General features: G+C 53.5%; 2 protein-coding genes across 2 annotated transcripts in view; one reads left to right on the forward strand and one right to left on the reverse strand.

Annotated features, from left to right (window-relative positions):
• The first annotated feature begins 279 nt into the window (after positions 1-279).
• Positions 280-11,804, forward strand: GPRIN1 (G protein regulated inducer of neurite outgrowth 1). Its single transcript, XM_043465826.1, has 2 exons — positions 280-842; positions 7,949-11,804. Exon 2 carries the CDS (start codon positions 8,115-8,117, stop codon positions 10,881-10,883), a length of 2,769 nt encoding a protein of 922 aa, XP_043321761.1. The 5' UTR covers positions 280-842; positions 7,949-8,114; the 3' UTR covers positions 10,884-11,804.
• Positions 11,805-11,833: 29 nt separating this feature from the next.
• CDHR2 (cadherin related family member 2) overlaps positions 11,834-24,177 on the reverse strand; it is a 43,044-nt gene continuing 30,700 nt past the window's right edge. Inside the window, exons 20-32 of the mRNA XM_043465824.1 lie at positions 23,775-23,846; positions 23,302-23,351; positions 21,615-21,766; positions 21,357-21,465; positions 21,178-21,266; positions 20,646-20,714; positions 20,467-20,544; positions 20,312-20,372; positions 20,100-20,224; positions 15,692-15,805; positions 15,531-15,611; positions 15,291-15,348; positions 11,834-12,088 (exon numbers count right to left, since the gene is read on the reverse strand). Coding sequence (XP_043321759.1) covers positions 11,972-12,088; positions 15,291-15,348; positions 15,531-15,611; positions 15,692-15,805; positions 20,100-20,224; positions 20,312-20,372; positions 20,467-20,544; positions 20,646-20,714; positions 21,178-21,266; positions 21,357-21,465; positions 21,615-21,766; positions 23,302-23,351; positions 23,775-23,846 — 1,175 coding nt within the window. The 3' untranslated portion in view covers positions 11,834-11,971. The remainder of the gene's footprint in view (positions 12,089-15,290; positions 15,349-15,530; positions 15,612-15,691; positions 15,806-20,099; positions 20,225-20,311; positions 20,373-20,466; positions 20,545-20,645; positions 20,715-21,177; positions 21,267-21,356; positions 21,466-21,614; positions 21,767-23,301; positions 23,352-23,774; positions 23,847-24,177) is intronic.

The following is a 24,177-nucleotide window of genomic DNA, read 5'->3' on the forward strand; positions in this document are numbered from 1 at the left end:
TGATTCATGTTAGTCCCATCTTACAGATGGAGAAATTGAGACTCTGAAAGGTGAAATGATTTGCTGGAGGGTGGAGGAAAACCCGGCTTGCACAGACTAGGTGGGCGGGCACCCTGGCTAGGGAGGACGGTAGCGGGGAAATCGAAGGCTCTCTCCCTCCTCCCGCAACTACGCAGGTCCCTCCTGCGTGGGTGGCGGCGAGACAAAGGGGACGGGGGCGGGGCGAGGTGGGGGTGTGGGAGAAGGCCGGAAGTGCGGCCAGGGCGGAGGCGGGAAATTCCGCGCAGGGGCAGCTCGGCCATGGCGCAGACCAGGGTCTCTATTCAGAGGCCGAGTATCCTTGGACAAGTGGCCTCCCCTCTCTGGGCCCCAGTTTTTTCCTCGGTGAAACAAGCAGAGGGCGTTCGCGGGGCTGGATTGAGTGAGATCTGAGTGACAGCGTGCCCCGCCCTCAGCAGGCGCGCAGCAAATAGGCAGCCTCTCCGCCCCCTCGGTCTCCAGTCTGTGAAACGCTAACCGGGTCGAGGAGGGCGGGGAACCTAGGAGCCTAGCGGTCGCAGTGAGGGGCTGCGGAAGAGGGGCGCCCCTCCCTCCTTTGGGCCCCTGCTTCCCTGCCGGTACCGCCCCCTCCCGGGTTCTGAGGCCGCCAGTCAGCTAGCGCGCATGCCCGGGGCGGGGCGCGGGGTGGGAGCGCGGAGCTGGCGCGGGGGACGGCAGCGCCGAGTCCGCGGGTCCGCCCGCCAGCCCGGCCGGAGGCAGCCGAGGCAGCTCGGGCAGCGGCGGTGGCGGTGGCGGGAGCCAGAGCGCAGCGCGCCGAGGAGACGGAACGGCGACAGAGCCCGGTAAGCGTCGCTCCTGCATCTGCTGCTCGCTCCAAACGGGCGGTGTCGACCCCCTTCTGCCGCTCGCGGCAGCCCCAGAGCCGCTGTCCAGGGTCCTCGAACCGCCTCGGTGGCGGGGTTTGGGCACAGCGCGCGGCGTGTGTCTGGCGTGCGCCTGGGTGAAGGTACGCGCGCTACTGGGGCGGCGGGTGTCCATTTCCAGGTTCCTCTCTGGGGCGGGGCGGGGCGGGGGCGGGTCCGCAGTCCTGGCCGAGCACCCGAGGGGCCCTGCGGGCTAGCCCGCCCTGTGTGTAAGACCCCGGCCCCGCGCCTGGCCTCGCCTCTGACGGCTGCTTTGTTTGGCACCGTGGTGAGGGAGGGGGCGCTTCCCGCCACCGCGGGGAAGGGGTCCGCCCGCGTTGATTCATTTTCCCCATGGAGCGAGCTCTGCGATCGAGTGGCTCTATTGGCACCATCAAGCACACTCGCTGTCGCACGCCCGGTGTGGCACACACTCTGGGGGTCCACCACATATACTGTCACACGCTCACCACTCGAGGCCACAGGTCTACACACACTATGGTCCTTGATCATTCCATCAGACTCATACACATGGCCACCTGTGCACCCACCCAGTACATCTTTGCGTACACACCCAGGCATTGCTACGCACTCACATCAGCCATCGCCTATCATAGCACACACTCAACTCAGCAATAGTCCCCATCACAACGCACTCGCAGCCACCCTGCTCTGGCCTGCTTGTGCCTGTTCACACCTGCACATCATGGTGTCCCTCACGTTGCCCCAGACCCTGGAGTAGGTGTGTCACACACTCCATCACACACTTTTAACTTGCTCTCCACCCCTCAACTCCTGCATGTCCACTCTTGCCCTCCTGTGAGTGGATGGACAGCTGCCCTGAAGGCTGTTTCTGGAAGGAAGACTGGATATCACCCTTTGCTAGACTCCTTCTCCCATCCAGCCCCAGGCAGGACGCTTTACTGCTCTGAGGGTTGTAGAAGACAAGGGGATGAGAGGGTGAGGTACGGCACACCTAGACTGTCACACATACACACACACACACCTGCTGAAGTACCACAAGCCTTTGTCAATCTTATCACCATGGGAAAAGGTGACTGCAGGTTCCTGGCAGTCCTGGCTCCAATTCTGGAAGAAATCCTAAAGGGGAAATAACTAAGGCTGGCCAGGTCTCAGCCTGAGTGAGCATTCACAGGGGCCTCTCTGCCTAGGAGCAGGGCACAACAACGCTTGTGCACATACCAGCCAGCTCTCTCATGAATGAGGCTCTGAGGCCAGGTGGCCATGAATGTGTATACCCACAGGGTCCAAATGGCCACCAGGAGACACAAATACATAGGGCATTCTGCACATACCGACTGCACATGTGCACACTGACTTCTTGAGCAAAACGCAGGAGCCAGACTCTGGCTCCCCAGGCTGGCCTAAGCTGGCGCAGATGTCGACAAGCCATCTACGTGCTCCGCTGCACGCTGGGTGAGCCAGCCCACACAACTGGGGGTCATTTCAACCTTTTACCTCCATCGGGAGGCAGAAGTGTGCAGGATCGTCTGCCCAAAGGGTGTGCCCACAAGTGGGTTCACACAGAAGACATTCTTGCTTCCTCTCCTAGACACCTCCTTGTGCTGTTGCCTGTTAGATCCAGGGGACTGGGAGGACCCTTGGCATGACCCTGAAGAGCATAAAGGGGTTTTAAGAGCCATGCATCAGTGTCCAAGATCTTGGCTGATATGAGTAGGAAGAACCAGGGTTTGGATTCAGACAAAATAGGCTTTGAATCAGAGCCCCACCCTCTCCCAGCTGTGTGCCCTTGGTCAAGTCTTTTCTGCCTCTGACCTCAGCATCCTCATCTGTGAAATGGGATGATAATGCCCCCCTCATGAGACTGTTGTGGAGTCCAGATGCAAAAACAAGCCTGAGAATGCTGGACCCAGGGCTGAGCACACAGTGGGAGAATGATAGAGCTGGGTCCAGTGGGGAATGGGAGGCGAGAATATGAGACCCCAGGTGTGGGTTGCCTTTTGGAGAAGTGACTTGAGAATACCAAGGCTTTCTTGAGAGCTGGGTAAAGCCTAGCACAACTGCAAGCCATAGAGCCTCTAGGAATGGTATCCTAGTAGATTGTAAACCCAGGCCTCAGCCAGTTCTACTAGTATAACTACATCCTCTCCCCATTTGTAGCTTCCCAGGTGATGCTAGTAGTAAAGAACCCACTTGCTAATGCAGGAGACGTAAGAAACATGGGTTCAATTCCTGGGTCAGGAAGATCCCCTGGAGAAGGGCATGGCAACCCACTCGAGCATTCTTGCCTGGAGAATACCACTGACAGAGGAGCCTGGCAGTCTACAGTCCATAGGATTGCAAAGAGTTGGACATGACTGAAGTGACTTAGCATGCATGCATCTCCCCCATTTGAAAGATTGGGAAACTGAGGTTCAGAGTGTGGAAAAACTCACCCAGAGTCATGTAACAAGTCAATGACTAGGCTGGGGCTTGACCCCACATCTTTCTAACTATGTGGTCAGGCTCTTTGTCCCAACTTGGACCTTATCCCACATCAGAGAATTGGGGGCTGAGAACTAAGAAGGTAGCCTCTTATGGAACTTTCAGAAAGGGCATGTTGCCAGCTTGGCCATGCCTGCCTCTTCGAACCTCAGTTTCCTTCTCTGGAAAATAAGACCAGAGCATCTGCCCAGAAGGTGTACAGGATTTGCACATAATAAGTTTTGTAAGAACTCCATGTGTGCAAGGTCACCTCCCACCTTCTTGGCATCTAGATCAAGAATCAGAACTCAGGTAGCTACAGACCAGGTGGATAACACCCATAAGGGGCTGCTATAAGAAAAGTGGTGGTGCAAATCAGTGATCAGTGGCAGCAGGCAGTCAACTTCAGTGCCCAGGACACCACTGGGAGGGGTAGAGATGGTGGCTAATTGGATCCATCTAAGGATGCTCACTGCTGCTATGAAGGAAGCACACTCAGACTGCCAAATCTTAGTTTTCCAAGAGGAGCTGGAAATCTGATTTTCACATGAACTCTTCTAATTTTTAAATGTTGATCAGTAACTTTAAAAAAAATTTTTAAGCACTCCAAGTTAATCAGGCATGTCCAAGGGCGAGGTTTTGCCAGTTTGTGCCTGTGTTGCTGGCCCTCCCTCCCCTGCCCCCTCCTGGGAGCACAGCTGGGCTCTGACAGCCTGAGTAGATAAAAACAGGCCTCGCATGTACACAGCCCAGCCCTAAAGTAGCAGGGACGTGCACACCCTTCATCTTCTTTAATTCTCCCTGCAGCCCTGGGGGAGCAGGGAGTAGGTTTGTTAGGGTCCCCAGTGAGGAGGAGGGACTTGCCTAAGGTCATAGAGCTGATTAAAAAATCAGGAAGCTGGTAAGTTGGGGAGCTGTCCTGACTTCTGGCCCATGCCTCACCTGGAGGAGGGAGCCTGATGGAGGGGCTGGTGTGAGAGGACCCTGGAGCTGGGCTACCAGGGGTGAAAAGAAGGTTGGTGAGAACTCACAGCACACCTCCTATAGCCCTTGGCAACTCCTTCCAGTTCCAGCCCAAGCTCCCTATTTTGTTGTGGTGTTTAGTCACTAAGTCATTTTCGACTCTTTTGGGACCCCATAGACTATAGCCCACCAGGCTCCTCTGACAATGGGATTTCCCAGGCAAGAATTCTGGAGTGGGTTGCCATTTCCTTCTCCAGGGGATCTTCCCTGGGATTAAACCCAGGGATCAAACCACTTCTCCTGCGTTGGCAGGCAGATTCTTTACCACTGAGCCACCCGGGAAGCCCCAAGCTCCCCATACAGCTGTTTTTATGCTGATGAAAACCAGATCCAAAGAATTGCAGCTGACCTCTCCTGTGTTTCAAACCTGTCTCCCAGAAGCCTCCTGGATATCTCCCCTATAAGGCCCACAGACACCCCAGTTAAATTTCCCAAAACCCAGTCCCCCACCATCCTCTGCAAGACTGCTTCTCCTCCCATCCCCCCATTTTGGTGAAATCCTCACCCCCAAGTCCCATAAGCCCAAAGCTTGGGGGACCCAGTGGTGAACAATAGCAGCTGAATCCCCATCCAGGCACCTGAGGGCTAGGTGGGGATCCAGAGGTGTAAAGGGCTATAGGCAGAATGACAAGAGTCTGGTTAGGAGTAGAACAAGAGGCCACGGGAACCCGGAGGAAGGTGGTAGGCAAAGAAGGGTCATTGGAGGAGGCGTTTAAACTGAGAACTGATGGTTTACTAAAAGCCAAGCAGGAAAGTTGTAGAGGCCAAGATGAGAGAGAATGTGAACCCCTGGTTGAACCCAAAGCAGTTTTGTGTGTGTGTGTGTGTGTACACATGCTGTGGGGCATACAGTGCATAATGAAAGATAAAGCCCACCAACTGAGTAAATACACAGGGGCTTAGAAGCATATTAAAGAGTTGGACGTGACCCTAAAGATTTTAAAGAAGTCATTAAAAGTTTCTTTTTCCCTGTTTTTTTTTAAATAATACATGCACACATAATCAAAATTCAAGCATTGCAAAGCAGCATTAATAAAACAGTTTCTTCTACCTCCAGATATCTCTGGTCTCGCTTCCCAAAGGCAATCACTGCTAAAAGTTTCATGGGTTTCCTTCCCGAAATTTTCTCTTTATAAATAAACCTACAGATGTGTACCTGTCCTCTCCCTTGCCTACACTCATAGGAACCCACTCACCATGCTGTCCCCTGGTTTTTTTCCTTAACTTACCTTGAGCATCTTTCCTCATCACTCTACCCATTCTGACAGCTGTGGAGGGTGGAGGGTTTCCCATATGTTTGTCCCACATTTTACAAACCCACTTCCTGGTTTCCTTCTCATTACCAGCTATGTTCTCATGCACCATTAGTCTGATATTGATAAATGTCCTTCCAAAAAGATTGCAGCCAATTTATTTCCCCTAAAAGAGCAAGGAGGGCTTTGAGCCAAGAGTGGCATGGTGGGACCAACGTCATAGAAAGGGCATTCAGTCATTTATTTAACAAACATGTATTGGAAACCGCTTGCTTACCATGTGCCAGTCATTGTGCTCAACCCTGAGACTACATCAGTTAACATGGCAAAGTCCCCACACTCCTGGAGCGGACATTCTCATGGGAGAGACACATCATGAGCAATAAACAAGCATATGCAATTTGAGGATGAAGACAGGTAGCAGAAAGAAAAACGGAGCAAGGCAAGGGGGAAGGAGAGCATCAGCCAGTGTTGGGAAGGAGGCTGCTTTATCCTGGATGTGTCAGGGAAAGCTTCAGGGAGATGCAGATGTTGGGAGCGAAAGCATTTCAGGCAGAGAGGAGACAGCCAGTGCAAAGGCCCCACGGTAGTGGGTTCAGGGACCAACAGGGCAGACGGGTCGCTGAAGTGGGGTAATCAGGGGAGAGCCATAGGAGACAAGACCAAGAGCTGTGACAGGGCCAGAAAATACAGGAACTTATGGGCTATGGTGAGGAGTTTCCCTGGTGACACAGATGGTAAAGAATCTGCCTGTAAATTGGGAGATCCAGATTCGATCCCTGGGTCGGGAAGATCCCCTGGAGAAGGGAATGGCTACCCACTCCCGTATTCTTGCCTGGAGAATTCCATGGACAGAAGAGCCTGGCAGGCTACAGTCTGTGGGGTCGCAGAGTTGGACACAGCTGAGTGACTAACACTTTTACATTGCATGAAATGGAGAGACACTATATGGTTCTGGGCAAAGGAGGTCTGCCTTGAATTTTACTAAGATCCCTCTGGCTGCTGTGTTGAGAATAAACAAATAGGGTGAAGGATAAAGCAAGGATAATTCCAGTCAGAGATGGTGTGGGTTTGGCTCAGGATAGTTGCCAAATTCTGGATTTCTTTTGAAGGTAGATCCATTATGTTTTGCTCGGATGTTGGGCTGGAGGGTTTGAGAAGAGGTCGAGGGATCTTGGCCTGAGCACTATAACGTGACTTTGGTGATGTGGGGAGGAAGAGGTCTGGGGGAATCAGAGCGCTGCTTGCCTTGGCTGCTGAGTTGCATGCTGATCCAGCCACCTGCCAGATCCTTTCCCTGGGTGTACCCCAGGTACCACACACTCAGTTTGTCCAAAATGCAACTCTCCCATTCCCCATATGTCTTGCCCAGCACCCCCCAACCCCAGCCAGAATCCTGCAGACCACCCCCACGATCACCTCTTACATCCAGTTGGTTCCTGTCAGTTTCCCTTGGACCTCTCAAAGCTGCCAACTCTTCATCCCCACCACCTTCGCTGTACTGTCTCTTATCTAGGCCATCACAGAGAAAGGGCTGCGTAAACGAATGAAAAGCAGGATGCATGAGAGGTTGAATAAATGATTGGCCAACCCCTCCTCTCCAGCCTCCACACCACCCCTAAGCAATCTTTGAAAACACACATTTCAGACTATGCTCTTTCCTCAACCGTAAACCATTCCCATCTCCCCAGGGCCTACACAGATATAAACTGGTGATCCACAGACATACTTTGGCCCACATACCATATTTTTTAAATCTTGAATTAATTGGGATATTTTACATTAAACTTCTATATTTCCCACTTCTGACTGATACTACCAGGATGCATTTCTCCAGGACAGTACTTGGCTAACGGAGTATGGTCCGCTCTTTAGACAGGGCATGTGCTCTCCAGTTTGCCTTAGTCCTGAACACTCCCTACTGTTTAGGACCCGGGAGTGTTCCTTCAATTAGATTACCTGCCTGGCCCCTATGGCATCAGAATTTGTGACCCATGGCCTAAAGAAAAACAGCATAACTTCTAGATAGCATGTTGCATGGGGGGGGGGGCTGAAAAGGGAGGGGTAAAAAGTTAGATTGTGGCCAAGTTGTGAAGGGCCTTGAATGCCCTTTTAGGAAGCCTGGCCTTTATCCAGAGGGCCAGTGGGAGCAGTGAAACAGGGAAATGGTATTAGCCCAGACCCTATGGACAGGAGGGGATCAGACAAAGTTAGAGAATGTGAAGAAGGCCCGGCTGTTAGGAACAGTGAGAGGGAAGGGGCCTGGATAGAGGCTTCTCCCACTGGGTCTCCTCTGAGCCTGAGTCTGCTCTTTCTGTGTTTCAGAACCAGACAGACGCCTGGGGCCCAAGCATGGTCTTGAGGGCAATTGGGCAGTGCTGAAGACCCAGCCTGGCTCCAGCTGCTTCGAAAGGACTCCAGCCCCCCAGGACCCCAGCCCACAGCCTTCTGCTGCCCACAGGATGGGAGCCTGGGGGCTGGGAGCCAGGCCATGAGGGACTGCTGCCCCTCCCAGCAAAAGGCCATCCCCACACACCCAAGGCACAGCCCTGCCCAAAGCCCAAGCATGGCCTCCAGACACAGCAGCCCCAGCGGGGCTGGGGAAGGGGCATCCTGCTCTGCGGACCCTGGCAGGAGTCTGGCCTACCCCTCCAAGACCCGCATCCCTTCCCAGGAGGCAGCCGCCAAGGAGACATTAGGGACACAAGGAGCCTTGATCTCAGGAACACCAGAAACCACCTTCTCTGGGAGGCCAGAGCCTGTGTCCTCGGTGAAAACTGATCCTTCACCCTCAGAGAACAGAAACCCAATGTTCTTAGAGAATATGGATTCCAAGTCTTCAAAACAGCTAGATTCCATTTCCATAGGAAAGGAAGATGCTGGGTCCTTGAGGATGGCAGATCCTATGTTTACAGGAAAGACAGAGCCTGCAATCATAGGGGAAGTGGATTCTGTGGCTTCTGGAAGTAAGGATCCCGTGACCCTAGGAAAAGAGGATCCTGGATCTTTGGGAAAGGTAGATCCTCAGTGCTCCAGCGAGATGGATACAGTGTCCCTAAGGAAGGAGGAGCCTGGATCCTTGGGCAAAGTGGATCCTGTGTTCCCAAGAAAGGAGGAGCCCAGGTATTCAGGAAAAGACCTTCGAGTGTCCTCAGAAGAGGTGGGGTCTGCATTTACAGAAAAGACAGATCTTGTAGCCTTGGGAAAGAGAGATCTCGAGTTCTCAGCAAACGCGGATCCTGTGTCCTTGGAAACGCTGACTCCAGGGTCACCAGGCAAAATCATGCCTGGAACAGTGGCTCTGGGGCCATCAGGAAGGGCAGATCCTACTCACTTGGGGATGACAGATCCTGCATCTATGGTAAATGCAGAAATCATGTCCTCCACAAAAGAGGACCCTCAGTTCCTAGGAAAGATGGACCCTGCCTCCTCAGAAAAGCAAGGCTCCATGTCTGTGGGAATGACAAAAACCATGTCTGCTGGACAGGTGGAGCCCACGTCTTTGAAAAATATGGACCCCGTGTCTGCAGGCGAAGTGGGTTCGGTTTCTTTGGCAAAAGTGGATCCTGTGTCCTCAGGAAAGCCAGAGCCCTTGTCTCCCATGCAGGCAGAACTGATGTCAGTGGGAAAGACAGAAACCACATCCTCAAGAAAGGAGGACCCAGTGTCCTCCAGAAAGGGGGATCCCATTTCTGTGGGAAATACAAAAACATCACCTCCTGGAAAAGTGAATCCTGAATCATCAGGAGAGATTGACTCTGCGTCCTCTGGTCCTGTGGGTCCTCCTTCCTCTGAAAAAGCTGAGGCAGTGACTAGGGGGAAAGCAGACCCATTGTCCTTGGAAAAGTCAGGTCCCCTGGCCCCTGGAAAGGTGGGTCCCCCAGCCTTGGGGAAGGCTGATCCCCCCATCTCGGGGAAAGTGAACCCTGTGAGCAAGGGAAAGCCGGAAGCTGTCCTCCCCGGAGACATGGACTCCGAGTCCGCAGGAAGGGTAGCCCCCACGAGCCAAGGAAAAACAGTCTGGGCATCCTCGGGAAAGGCAGAAGCTGTCCCAGAGGGAACGGTGGATGCTCTGCCCCTCGAGAAGGGCAATCCTATGAACTCCACGAAGGTGGATCCCAGGGCCTCCGGGAAAGCAGAATCCAAGTCCGAGGGCAAAGCGGAAACCACACCCTGTGGGCAGGAGGGCACCGCCTCACCAGGGAAAGCAGAGGCTAAATCTTCGCCGACCGAGAAGCCACTGGCCCCGGAGAAGCCGGATCCTGGACCCTCAGAATCAGCAGGCTCTATTGCCTCTGGGAAGGTGGCGCCTGTAGCCCTGGACAAGACTGACTCTGTGCCTCCGAGAAAGGGGGAGCTCCCATCCTCGGGGAAGGGGGACAGCCTGACTCTGGAGAAGGCCTCCAGGCAGGCAGATGGCAAACCCTGTGACTCCGCTCCTTCTCCCGCAGACGGCGGGGGCCGCGTGGAGCCAGCGTCACTGCCCAGCTCCGAGGCCTCCAGCCTCGTCCGGAAGGACCCGGCGGCTGCCAAGGCCGAGAGGAGCCCCGGCCTGGAGGCGGTCGCGCCGCCGCCGCCCGGGCCGCGGACTCGCGACAACTTCACCAAGGCGCCGTCGTGGGAGGCGAACGCCCCGCCGCCACGCGAGGACGCGGGCACGCAGGCGGGCTCGCAGGCCTGCGTGTCGGTGGCCGTGAGCCCCATGTCTCCGCAGGACGGCGCGGGCGGCCCGGCCTTCAGCTTCCAGGGGGCGCCGCGCGCGCCCAGCCCCGCGCCCGGACCGCCCTCTCGCCGGGACGCGGGCCTGCAGGTGTCGCTGGGCGCCGCCGAGACGCGCTCCGTGGCCACCGGGCCCATGACACCGCAGGCCGCCGCGCCGCCCGCCTTCCCCGAAGTGCGGGTGCGGCCGGGCTCCGCGCTGGCGGCCGCCTCGGCGCCCCCCGAGGCGGTCGAGCCGGTGCGCGACGTGAGCTGGGACGAAAAGGGCATGACGTGGGAGGTGTACGGCGCCGCCATGGAGGTGGAGGTGCTGGGCATGGCCATCCAGAAGCATCTGGAGCGACAGATCGAGGAGCACGGTCGCCAGGGGGCGCCCGCGCCGCCACCTCCCGCTGCGCGCCCGGGCCCGGGCCGCGCGGGCTCCGTCCGCACCGCGCCTCCGGAGGGAGCCGCCAAGCGCCCGCCGGGCCTCTTCCGCGCGCTACTGCAGAGTGTGCGGCGCCCGCGATGCTGCTCGCGAGCCGGGCCCACGGCCGAGTGATCGGCTCCCCTTTTGTACGCCCGGGTTTCCAACCTTCTCAGGCTCCCTTCTCGATCCCAGGCCCCTAGAAGGGATCCCCTCGACGCGCGACAGGCCTCCAAGGGGCGGGCAGCATCTAGGGTCTTCTCATCCTGTCTTTCCAGCCCCCTTCCCCTCCTGAACACACCAATGAATACCCTCTACCCAGCTCCTTCGTGGTCAGGAGCCCATGAACCCAGCCCCGACACCCCACCGTCCCCTCATAGCCCTCAGCGCTACCCTCTCCCGGCCACACTGGGCGACCTCTGGGGACCTGCTCAGAGTCCCTCTGGGGACCTAGCCTTGAGAGCTAGGGCAGGCTCCTGAGATGTCCAGACAGGTGCGCTATGGTCTCCAGAGGCAGCCAGGTCCCCAGAACGGGAGAAACTGTGTACAAAAGCCCCAAGTATGTGAGGATTGGCATGTGAGACCCCCGATGTGCAAGCCCGGGGTGTATGCGAGTGCGTGTCCACGCGGCGGGCTGGCCCCATGGCCTGGGCATCTCTTGCATGCTGGTAGTTGTCCCCAGTTCCTGTCTCCCCCTCACCTGGCCCTATCCCCACCCTCACTGGACACCGCTCCACAATTCCCAGACAGGCCAAAGGCAGCTGCAGGAGTGCCCTGTGGGTGCAGCTGCAAGAGTCACAGAAACGCCGGAGGGTCATGGTCAGAGGCCCACAGCCTGGTGACAGCTGGCCTTGGGTGCTGGGGACACGACGGAGAGCTCACTCTACAACCACCGTAGTCCCTAAAAGACCACCCTCTCCGGTCCCTCGTCCCCCAGTGCCGTGAGCCCCACAAGCCCCTTGTGACCACTCAGTACCCCTGTCCCCCAACCCTCCAGCCACGGTTTTTGGCTACAAACTGTCACAATACATTGGTAATAAAATACTCCCCCAACCCTTGTCAGCTGTGATTGGCTACAAGCAGACGGGGGTGGAGCAGCTTATCTTATTATGATCAGGGAAGGGTAGGTGTAATTTGGGCGTAACAAAGCCCCTTTGGGGGTGGATCAGAAGAGTGGGGGCCCTGTGGAGCTCTGTGGCCAGAGTCTGGTGGCTACGCCCCCATCACAGGTCTGTGGTGTCCAGGCCAAGGTTGGTGAAGACCAGCCCCTCCTTCCTCCCGAAGTGGTCACTGTCCCAGGGCTCTGGATCTGGCCCCATGGGACCGTGCAGAGGCTCCTTCTGTGGAAAGAGGGAGGGGAGGGGTCAGGCCAGGGCCAAGATGGAGTGATTTCCCCAGTCCTTAGGAGAATGAATGGGCCTTCAAGCTCACGACCAGATGGTTCCTTGGCTGGGGTCTCAGTTCCTGACTCTGTCCCAGAGGCAGCCATGACTGCTGGTGGTGCAGACGGGTTCAGGTGATGGGGCGGGCCTCAGGGGTCTACTCCAGCCTTTGTCTTGCCCACGGACGTGGCGGCATTTTGGTCTCCTGCCAGGTCCTGAGTAATGTCAGGCCCTGTGTCCTGTACCAGAGAGCCAGTCCAGCCACAGTCCTTGCCACCTGTACCTCATGGCATGCACGGTGGGTGCTGGGCACAGCCACCCACGTCCTGAGGTACTCACAGGACTCCCTGAGGGAGGGATCATGTCCCCCAGTTTACAGATGAGGAAACTGAGGCTTGGAAGGCTCTCTGGCCCAGAAGGGGCAGAGCAACGTTTGGACCACTGGTCTTGCTGACTCTAAAGCCTGTCCACGGCTCCATGCTGCCCCTGGCTGAATTTGGCAGGTCCTTCTGCCATCCCAGAGTGATACATCACACCCAGGTCCTGCCTGCCGGCCATCACAGCATACACTCACTGGTCTCCTGCCCTCCCTCTTCCCGCTCACCATGTGACATGTCACACTCACACCTTCACAAGAATCCCTCTTGTGGACCAGCCAGGCCTCCAGGCTCAGTTACCCCACCATGAAGACACCCATGGGAGCAAAGCCCCAACCGCTGCCACCACCTCCACCCTCACTAAGGGCTTTTTCCAGACTGGGGTTGTTCTGGTCCCTGGTAAACAGTGGAATATCTGAGGGGGTCCCAGGAGGAACTAAACAGTCTGCCATGCTCCCCAGAGCCCTCCACACAGACCCCCATTGGGAACAGTTGGCACAGTGCAGCCCAGGAAGCAGCCTGGCCTGGGAGGTAGGAGACCTGGGTTCTGGGCTGCCCTGGCCTCCCAAGCTTTTTGATCTTGGGCAGTTCAGCACCCCTCCCTGGCCTCGTTGGCTTGAAAAACTCAGACTGGATGAGCCCTCAGGTTTTTCAGACCTTCCACACAAACATTTATGGAAGGCTTAGGTGAGTCGGCCCCAAGGGGTCTCTGGAAAAAGGCCCCACCTGCATTCCGCACTTGGAGACCTCAAGGCCCACCTTCCACTGCAGGATCACGGAAACAACCCCAGCCCCTGCCTTCGCAGGATTGGCTCTTTACCGGCCTGAAGATGCTCAGAGCTCTGGCCCTCCTCCCTCTCCAGACTCTCTGGGAGTTCCCTGGCCCTCCCCAACCCACAGGTCCAGCCCCACTGCTGGGGTCTCTGACTCTACTCCCCTCCCCACTCCATTCTCCTCCACTAGGGTCAACCTTAGCCTCTGTTAGGAACCACCTGCCCAGTCGCCGGCTCCAGCCCACAAGACTGTTTCCCTCCACCTAAGTTGGAGTTTTTGCTCCAAACCATCTCGAACCCAGAGATGAGCCATCCATCCAGAGGCCTCCAGCACTGCCTGGCAGCCTGAACCCCCATCCACCACCTTCATCCTTGGGGGCCCATTTGGAAGCCTTCAAGTGACAGCCAGGTCCTTGGGCAGCATTCTGATATTTTAACACCTGTAAGAGGCTTTGGTTGACCAAATCTTTTCAAGTAAGGGATCCTTAAGGGAAAATAAGGCCTGAAGCATGAGGCTTCCCTGGTGGTCCAGTGATTAAGAAGAGAAGAAGAGAAGTCACTCAGTCGTGTCCGACTCTTTGCGACCCCATGGACTGTGGCTCACCAGGCTCCTCAGTCCATGGAATTTTCCAGGCATGAATACTGGAGTGGGTTGCCATTTCCTTCTCCAGGGGATCTTCCCGACCCAGGGATCGAACCCGGGTCTCCCTCATTGTAGGCAGACGCTTTACCGTCCAAGCTACCAGGGAAGCCCAGTCTGCCTGCCAATGCAGGGAAATCAGGTTTGATCTCTGCTCCAGGAACATCCCATGTGTCTCGAGGCAACTAAGCCCCCGCGCCACGATTACTGAGCCGGCACTCTGGATCCCGCAAACTGCAGCTATGGAGTCTGTGTGCTGCAACTACTGAAGCCTGCTTGCCCTAGAGCCTGTGCTTTACAACAAGAGAAGCTACAACAATGATAAGCCCATGCACCACAACTAGAGAAAGCCCTCACACAGCAATAAAGACCCAGCACAGCCTGGATTCTTTACCAGCTATCAGGGAAGCCCCAGCACAGCCAATAACAAATAAATAAATATTTTTTAAAAGTGAAAGTCCTGAAGCATGAAGGGTGGCTGTGGATCCCCAGGAGGGCAGGGCTAGGCTGAGGGTAAGACCCAAAGTAGGATGGATAAGGTGAATGGCGGGTGGATACCCATCCCTACACACACACACACACACACACACACAAAACCATAGACTATCAAATGTCAGTGGGCCTTAGAGCTTCTACTCCAGTAGTGGTTTTCAAAGTGGGAAGGAGAGGATAGCTGCTCCTGGTTCTGGCGCCGCATCACCCACCCAGCCCTCTAATCTACTTTCCCAGTTGCCTGGTTCTCATTCACCTGCACATTAGAATCCCAGGAGCTTTAGCAGCACCTTGCTTCCCAGGCCCACCGTAGCTGATCAGAGTCTCTGGGCTGTGACCTGATATACTCACATCTAAAGAGCTCCCCATGTCAGCAGCCCAGGCTATGCAAATGCTTGATCTAACCGAACCAACTAGCGTACTGAACAAACAATAGCGCTGCTATTCACTCGAGCCTACCTTTGCTCTTCAGTTGGATTATGTTCATCTCCGGATCTCCTCTTCCCACCCCACCAGCTTTTATATAAAGGATATAAAGGGAAGGAACCAGATTTCTGAACACTTGCTTTGTGCCAGATGGTTTCTATACCCACTCTTATTTCATCCTCACAACAGTTTTGAATAGTTGGTGTTCTGATCCCCATTTATAGATGAGAAAACTGAGAACCAGAGGGAAGATGTCACCCACCCAGGGTCACAGTGAATGAGTAGAGGAATAAGGATTGGGTCCCCTTCCAAAGCCGTGGGATTTCCCAGGGCTGAGTGCAGCGACACACCCATGTCAGCAGCAGGTCCCTCGAGCTCTGTCCTGATCCCCACCTCTTCAGAGAAGAGCCCTAAGTCAGAAGCCCCAGGTACCAACTCATCCCCCATCTTGCCTTGATTTCCTGCCTGCTGTTTTCCAGGTCCACAGAATTGTCATCCAGGGAGTTGACGCTGTAGGGGAGATGATGGAGCTCAGATGATTGGCAGGCCCAATCCAGCCTGTCTCTGGCCAACAACTTCCACTACCACCGTTACCACCGTATCCATCACCACACCAATCACTGTCACTATCACCCTTTCCAACACCATGACTATTACCACCAACCAGCCTGGCTGTCAGGGGCACTACTCACCTGATGTGGTCCAAGTCGCTGGAGGAAGATTGGGACTCAAAGCCCAGGTCCTTGGCGGGGAGGTTCAGCATGGGATTAGCCCTGGAGAGAAGGCCCAGTCCAGTAACCATGGGCTTAACCACCCCATGGGGCCTCTTACCCACCCTTTGATCCCCACTTACCTCTCAGTGTTGTACACGTTAGTCCCAGGGATGGCAGAGCCTGGGGGCATCACCCCCACCGCTGTCTTCCGGGCCTCCTTGGCAGCTTTCATGGCCCGAAGCTTCCGCTGGTAGCTATGGGGAACCCGGAAGGGGAGGTCACTACTTTCCCTGTTCACCTACTGTGTGCCCAGTACAGGCCCTGAGAGTGTGATTTCACCACAACCTGGCTGGTGGAGTGTTAGCGCCATCTTACAGAGGGTAAGAACCACAGAAGGGAAATCACTGCTGAAGACCACACAGCTGATCAGTGGCAAAGCCTAGAATTACACCCAGATATGGCTACTGCCTCCATATGTATTAGAAAGGGTGAAAGAAGCAACATTTACTAAATGCATAGCATGAGCCAGTGCCCCTGTCCCCAAGTCAGGCCACTGCCAACCCACTGCCACCTTCAGGCACGGGCAGCAGCAATCCTAGGAGGGGTATGTTGGCATAAGTCCTTCTGCAGTTTGCTTTTAGCCTTGCCTTAGAGTTCCCTTGTGGCTCAGATGGTAAAGCGTCTGCCTACAATGCGGGAGACCCAGGTTCAATCCCTGGGTTGGGAAGATCTCCTGCAGAAGGAAATGGTAACCCACTCCAGTATTCTTGCCTGGAAAATCCCATGGATGGAGAAGCCTGGTGGGCTACAGGCCATGGGGTTGCAAAGAGTCGAACACAACTGAGTGACTTCACTTTCACTTTAGAGCCTGTAGACTCCAGGACTGGGCCACCTCAGGCCAAACAACTAACAGGAAGGGAGCACCCCAGCCATCAGCAGAAAATTAGATTAAGGATTTACTGAGCATGGCCCTGCCCAACAGAGGAGACCCAATTTTTCCCACAGCCAGTCCCTCCCATCAGAAAGTTTGCACAAGCCTCTTACCTTCTTCCATCAGAGGGCAGACAGAAAAAGCAAGAACTATAGTCCCACAGCCTCCAGAATGAAAACCATAATCACAGAAAGCTAACCAAAATGATCACATGGATCACAGCCTCGTGTAACTCAGTGAAACTATGAGCCATGCTCTGCAGAGCCACCCAAGATGGATGGGTCATGGTGGAAAGTTCTAACAAAACATGGCTCACTGGAGAAGAGAATGGCAAACCACCCCAGTATTCTTGCCTTGAGAACCCATGAATAGTATGAAAAGACAAAAAGATATGAATAACACTGGAAGATGAGCCCCACCAGATTGGTAGGTGTCCAGAAAGCTACCAGGGAAAAGTGAAGAAATAGCTCCAGAAAGAATGAAGAGGCTGGGCCAGAGCACAACTGGCACTCAGCTGTGGATGTGTCTGGTGGTGAAAGTAAACTCCAATGCTGTAAAGAACAATATTGCATAGGAACCTGGAATGTTAGGTCCATGACCATGGATGTGGTCAAGCAGATGGCAAGAGTGAACATCAACATTTTAGGAATCAGTGAACTAAAATGGATAGGAATGGTCATATATAAGGGCAAGAATCCCTTAGAAGAAATGCAATAGCCCTCATAGTCAACAAAAGAGTTCAAAATGCAGTACTTGCATGAAATCTAAAAAAAAAAAAAAAAAAAAAAAACAGAATGATCTCAGTTTGTTTCCAAAGCAAACTATTCAACATCACAGTAATCCAAGTCTATACCACAACCACTAATGCTGCAGAAGCTGAAGTTGACCAGTTCTATAAAGACCTACAAGACCTTCTAGAACTAACAAAAAGGGGTGTCCCTTTCATCATAGGGGACTAGAATGCAAAAGTATGAAGTCAAGAGATACCTGGAGAAACAAGCAAGTTCAGCCTTGGAATACAAAATGAAGCAGGGCAAAGGCTAACAAAGTTTTGCCAAGAGAACACACCGGTCATAGCAAACACCCTTTTCCAACAACCCAAGAGTCATCCAAGAGATGATTCTACACATGGACATCACCAGATGGTCAATACCAAAATCAGATTGATTATGTTCTTTGCAACGAAAGATGGAGAAGCTCTCTACAGTCAGCAAAAACAAGACCTGGAGCTGTGGCTCAGATCATAGGCTCCTTATTGCAAAATTCAGGCTTAACTTGAAGAAAGTAGGGGAAACCACTAGACCATTCAGATATGACCTAAATCAAGTCACTTATGATGATACAGTGGAGGTGATGAGCAGATTCAGGGGATTAGATCTGGTAGACAGAGTGCCTGAAGAACTATGGATGGAGATTTGTAACACTGTACAGGAAGAAGTGACCAAAACCATCCCCAAGAAAAAGAAATGCAAGAAGGCAAAGTTATTGACAGGAGGCCTAACAAATAGCTGAGAAAAAAATAGAAGCAAAAGGCAAAGGAGAAAAGGAAGGATATACCCATCTGAATGCAGAGTTCCAGAGAATAGCAAGGAGAGATAAGAAAGTCTTCCTAAGTGAACAACACAAAGAAATAGAGGAAAACAGTAGAATGGGAAAGATTAGAGATCTCTTCAAGAAAATTAGAGATACCAAGGGAACATTCCATGCAAAGATGGGCAAAATAAAGGACAGAAATGTCAAGGACCTAAAAGAAACAGAAGAGTTTAAGAAGAGGTGGCAAGAATACACAGAACTCTACAAAATGGTCTCAATGACCTGGATAAGCACGATGATGAGATCACTCACCTAGAGCCAGACATCCTGGAGTGTGATGTCAATTGGGCCTTAGGAAGCATTACTATGAACAAAGCTAATGGAGGTGATGGAATTCCAGCTGAGATATTTCAAATCCTAAAAGATGATGCTGTTCAAGTACTGCACTCAATATGTTAGCAAATTTGGAAAACTCAGCCACAAGTGGCCACAATACTGGAAAAGGTCAGTTTTCTTTCCAATCCCAAAGCAAGGCAATAGCAAAGAATGTTCAAACTACTGTACAATTGTGCTCATTTCACATGCTAGCAGGGTTAATGCTCAAAATCCTTCAAACTAGGCTTCAAAAGCATATGAACCAAGAACTTCCAAATGTACAAGCTGGTTTTAGAAAAGGCAGAGGAGCCAGATACCAAATTGCCATAATCCATTGGATCATAGAGAAAGCAAGGAAATTCCAGAAAAACATCTACTTCTGCCCCATTGACTAGGTTAAAGCCTTTGACTATGGATCACAACAAACTGCAGAAAATTCTTAAAGAGATGGGAATACCAGACCACCTTACCTGCCTCCTAAGAAACCTATATGCAGGTCAAGAAACAACAGTTAGAACAGTTAGAACAATGGACTGGTTCAAAATTGGGAAAGGAGTACATCAAGACTGTATATTGTCACTATGCTTATTTAACTTATATGCAGAGTACATCACGTGAAATGCCAGGCTGGATGATTCACAAGCTGGAGTCAAGATTGCTGGGAGAAATATCAACAACTTCAGATATGCAGATGATACCACTCTAATGGCAGAAAGCGAAGAGGAACTAAAGAGCCTCTTGATGAAGGTAAAAAGAGGAGAGTGAAAGAAAGCTGGCTTAAAACTCAGTGTTCAAAGAATGAAGATCAAGGCATCCAGTCCCATCACTTCATGGCAAATAGATGGGGAAAAAGTGGAAAGAGTGACAGATTTTATTTTCCTGGGTTCCCAAATCACTGTGGACAGTGACTACAGCCATTAAATTAAAAGATGCTTGCTCCTTGGAAGAAAAGCTATGACCAATCTAGACAGCATATTAAAAAGCAGAGACATCACTTTACTGACAAAAGTCTGTGTAGTCAAAGCTATGGTTTTTCCAGTAGTCATGTATGGATGTGAGAGTTGGACCATAAAGAAGGCTGAGCACCAAATAATTGATGCTTTTGAACTGTGATTCTGGGGAAGACTCTTGGGAGTCTTGGAATCCAAGAAGATCAAATCAGTCAATCCTAAGAAAAATCAACCCTGAATACTCTGGAAGGACTGATGTTGGAGCTCCAATACTTTGGCCACCCGATGCAAAGAACTGACTCATTGGAAAAGACCCTGATGCTGGGAAAGATTGAAGGCAGGAGGAGGAGGCAACAGAGGATGAGATGGTTGGATGGCATCACCGACTCAATGGACATGAGTTTGAACAAACTCTGGGAGATAGTGAAGGACAAGGAAGCCTGGGGTGCTGCAGTCCATGGGGTCGCAGAGAGTCAGACAGGACTGAGTGACTAAACAACAACATATGCCAGATATCTGCTGGTATGAGATGCACATGGATCCCTGAAATGCTTTGGGGAATCTAGCATCAAGCCTATTCTGCAAATGAGGAAACTGAGGCTTGGGGAGGGGAGATGACCTACCCAAGGGATCATAAGGAGTCACTGTGGATTGAATACAGATGTACCTGACACCTAAGCCCCAGGTCTTTCTACCCCTAGATATCTTGGGTGGTGAGGGAGGGGAGGTTGGAGACACAGAGGGTGATGGGAGCAGCACCTCTTCTGGGTACACATGATGATCGTGCTAAAGATCACGATGACCAGCAGCAAAGCCACTCCCAGTCCTATGGTGACGTTGCGGAGTGTGTCCGGAGACTCCGATTCTAGGCTGTCCTGGGAGCCCTAGAGAAGGAGTGTGATGGGAGGAGGCTGTGGGGTCAGTCTCCCGCCTCCCTGCTCCCCCATTACCTCTGTCCCTCCAACACTCACCAGTACCACCAGCCCCAGCTGCAGCAGCTGCGTCAGGGAGTCCTGGTCATTCCGGATCATCCTGGCCACAAAGCTCCGCTCAGGCCCAAGGGACATTGGCATCCCCCAGGCCTCTTGCTTACCCTCCAGCCCACCCCAAGGGCAACCCCACTCACACACTCAGCTGGTCAAGGGTCAAGGCCGACCCATTTGAGAAGACAAAATAGGCATCGAGGTAGGAACGTCCTCGGGCCCTGGAATGGGGCAGAGGTGAAGCTTGCAGCCTGGGACCACCCGGCCACGCCCCTGCTGCTGATCCTCTCTTCCTTGCCCCAGCCACTGAGTGGGCACTCACCGAACCAGGGAGTCTATGTCCTGAATGTCCACAACGTAGACAGTAGTCCTGGTTGCCTGAGCAAGAGCCCTGCAAAGGGGACAGATGTCACGGAGGGCTGGGGTAGGGACCTTAGCCCAGGCCTGTGGCCAGGGCTCTGCCAGTGAAATTAGGGATTGTGTGAGGGTCACCTCCTCTGGACAGCTCCACTGGTTAAGCAAGTAGCACTCTTGCACAAATTAGACAAGGAAGCCCCTTCCTTTGGGGCCGGGTTTATAGTTTAGCAAGCAGAGTGCCCTTGTGCAGTGCACTGCCTTTGCAACTGGATGTGGCAGGCCTACTTAGGCCTGTCTCTGCCCAGCCAACCATAGGCTTCTGGGGGCATGCAGAAGGGAAGTGCAGGTACAGGTATAGGGTCAAAGACAAGGACCAGATCAAATGTGGGTCACGGACAGCGTTGAGAGATATTCCATTCAGATTTCTGTCAGGGACTAGGCTCCCAAGCCCTGTTCTTCCCCAAAGGCCACCCACCCCCCTGGCTCCCCAGACCTACGCCTTAATCTCGTCCGTTTTGGCGCCCACCTCCTCCTTGCTCAGTGAGAACTGCAGCCTCACGCGGTAACTCTGGTCCACAGTGAAGAGCTATGGGAGGGGGGCATGGAGAAGATGAGACACAAGGGACCCTGGGGCTGGCAGAGGGCACTGGGAACCGGGTCAGAACCGAACACTCACTTTTAGGGTGATTCTGGCTTCCTGGGCAAGACCCTCAGAAGGCTTGTCTTGGGCTTTGACCGTCACTTGGTAGGTGCCTTGGAGAGTGGAGTCAAGGCTGGTGACCAGCCTATGGAAGGTAGGAGGGCATCACTCAGTTCTGAAACCCAAGCTGGAGTCCTCTCGGAACCCCCTTGGACCCCTCCTAGGATGGGGAACTCCCTGCACGGAGGCCCCACTTGGCTCCCCCACCACTGTCCAGGAGCTGCCCGCAGTTACTCAATGTTGCCAGTGAACACGCTGGCCTCCGAGGAAGTGGAGATCCGGAAGAAGCCCTGGAAAGGGATCACGGCCCCGTCCTTAGCGATGAAGTCCACTTGGAAGATGGAGAACAGGATGGCCCCGTTGTTCCCTGAGTCGTCATCTCTGGCCTGGGAGCAAGACAGAGTGAACAAACTCTGGGGGCTGGGCCAGGCCAGGCCCCCCTCCAGCCCCAGCAGGAATCTGAAGCTAGGGTCGCCTGGGAGCCTGGCCCCGCTGTGACCTCTATTGGCTTTCCCCAGGCCACTGACCAAATGCTTTAAACAAACAGGGTTTGAACATGTCCCTGCTTCAACACAACAGGTCACTGCCCAGGTCCCTCCCAGGTGGAAGGCCCCCCCTCTCACTGCCAACACGCACAAGCCTAGGGGCACCCAGTCGTCCTCAGCACCTACTGTGTACCAAGCACCTTCCCCCAGAGCCCTCCTTTCAGCGCTCACTAACAGGAGTATGAATTCCCCCAGCGGACCATGAAATGAGGCGTTTTTATTCACTCTAGTGCCTTTCGGAGAAGAATACGACCAACACACAGAGCTGTGAGGCTGCTGATGTCACTGTTCAGGATGAGGCCAGAGCTGGTGTTGACGTTTCAAAAGGGAGTTAATTTAAAGAAAATTGTTCAAAGCCAAGGCCACACTCCTGACGTTGGAATGAACGTCTTCAGCCAGGGCTGAAGATTGGAAAATTGACCATTCGAGCCTAGAAAGAACCTAGAGAGGGAGAATTGCATGCATGCGTGTATGCTAAGTGGCTTCAGCTGTGTCCAACTCTCTGTGACCCCAAGGACCGTAGCCCGCCAGGCTCCTCTGTCCATGGAATTCTCCAGTGGGTTGCCATTTCCTCCTCCAGGGGATCTTCCCAACCCAGGGATCAAACCCACATCTTTATGTCTCCTGCATTGGCAGGTGGGTTCTTTACCACTAGCGCCACCTGGGAAGCCCCAGAAAGGGAGAATTACTATTCCGCTTTTATAGGAGGACACTGGGGTTCTGAGAGAGACCCGTCCTCCCCAGGGCACATTCGGCTGTAAGTGGGGAGGGCCAGACCCATCCATCTCCACACCCATGCCCTTTCCATAACTCAAGGAGGGCCACCCACATATAAAACGCCTGAACCCTAAGGAGTTACTGCCAAGGGCTGACGGCTTCTTGTCTGGATGGGAAAATGAGCTCCAAAAAGGCATAGCAGCTCCCCAGCTCAGTTAAAAGGCCTGGCCAGGCCCAGGCCCCAGGACTGTGGGGGAGGCCTCAGCCCCCACCCACTGCGGGCACAGCCACCACCCTCTAATAAACACATCCACTGCCATAAAAACTGAAAACATTTTTGCAGCTTGCTCTGGAAATTATTTAATATCAGGAACTTGTTTAATTTACAGTTATTGTGATTTCTCTGTAATAGTCCAGAATTCTGAAGAAAAGCACTTCAAGTGGTTTTTAGGGTCATGAATTTTTTATGAATACCACATTTAACAATTAATGGAGTTTAATGATATCAATTAAGCAGGTGGTTCATTTCCATTTTGGAGAGTTAATACATTTTCTTTCCAGTGTTAAAACATTTGGAGGATGGCTGAAAGACCTAAAGGCCTAGGCCCCGTGTCTGCTGGGGCTAATGTGACTGACAAAGGCTGGAGCCAAGGACTTACCTGGACAGACGCCACCTGCTGGTTGGGCATTACGAGTTCTGGGATGATCACTGCAAGTGTAGACAGGAAGAGGTCAGTGGCATCAGGGCCAGTGCCCGCTTGGCCAAGTGCTGACCATAGCCCAGCTCGGGGCTCATCCCTCCAAACCTGCCCTTAAGCTCTCTACTGCCAGATCCCCATTACAGCTACCTCTGAGCCACTAGTTAGCAGGTCCTCCACCTCCCATTGTGCAGATGGGGAAACTGAGGCCCAGAGAAGGAAGGCTGGGCCCAGGGTCACATGTGAGTTGGGACAGAGATAGAGTGAAACCTCAGGTCTCTCCTCCTGTTGAATCCCTGAGAAAGAGGCAGGGCTGGAGGGCTTCCTCCCTTTCCAGGGGCACACCTGGGGTCTGAGCAGTATCTGTGGGAGTTGCCCAAAGGTAGCTCTGGCAGAGTACAGTGTGGTTGGGGAGGGAGGGGCTTGCAGCTTACCGAACGTCTTATCCTCAGGCAGAAAGTAAGGGGCGTTGTCATTCACATCCTCGATGGTGATGGGGAGGCTTCCTAGAGGGAAAAAATTGGCTGGCTTTGGTCTCTAAGCAAAGACTTGACCCACAAAGCCTGGTCCTCAGGCTTGTTCCCAGCAGCCTCCCTCCCATGCATCACCCACGCCCAGTCCCCTCTGCTACTAACTCAGTCTCCTCTGGCCTTTGTAGGAGGGAGCATCCTCCCCAGACCTCACAGAGGATAAGCAAACTTGTCCAAAGTCACACAGTGAGACCACTGGGCCAGGACTGAGCCCAGCCCAGGTGTGTCCCACCTGGCCACAACATTATTCTGACCTTGGTTAGCTGTGTAAGCTAGATTATTGAACTGCCCACTCTATACCTCAGTT

Source organism: Cervus canadensis, chromosome 4, assembly GCF_019320065.1.
Source record: "Cervus canadensis isolate Bull #8, Minnesota chromosome 4, ASM1932006v1, whole genome shotgun sequence".
Lineage (NCBI taxonomy): Eukaryota > Metazoa > Chordata > Mammalia > Artiodactyla > Cervidae > Cervus > Cervus canadensis.

Coding starts and splice junctions, on each gene's coding strand:
- GPRIN1 (XM_043465826.1), top strand. CDS start 8,115: ATGAGGGACTGCTGCCCCTCCCAGCAAAAGGCCATCCCCACACACCCA.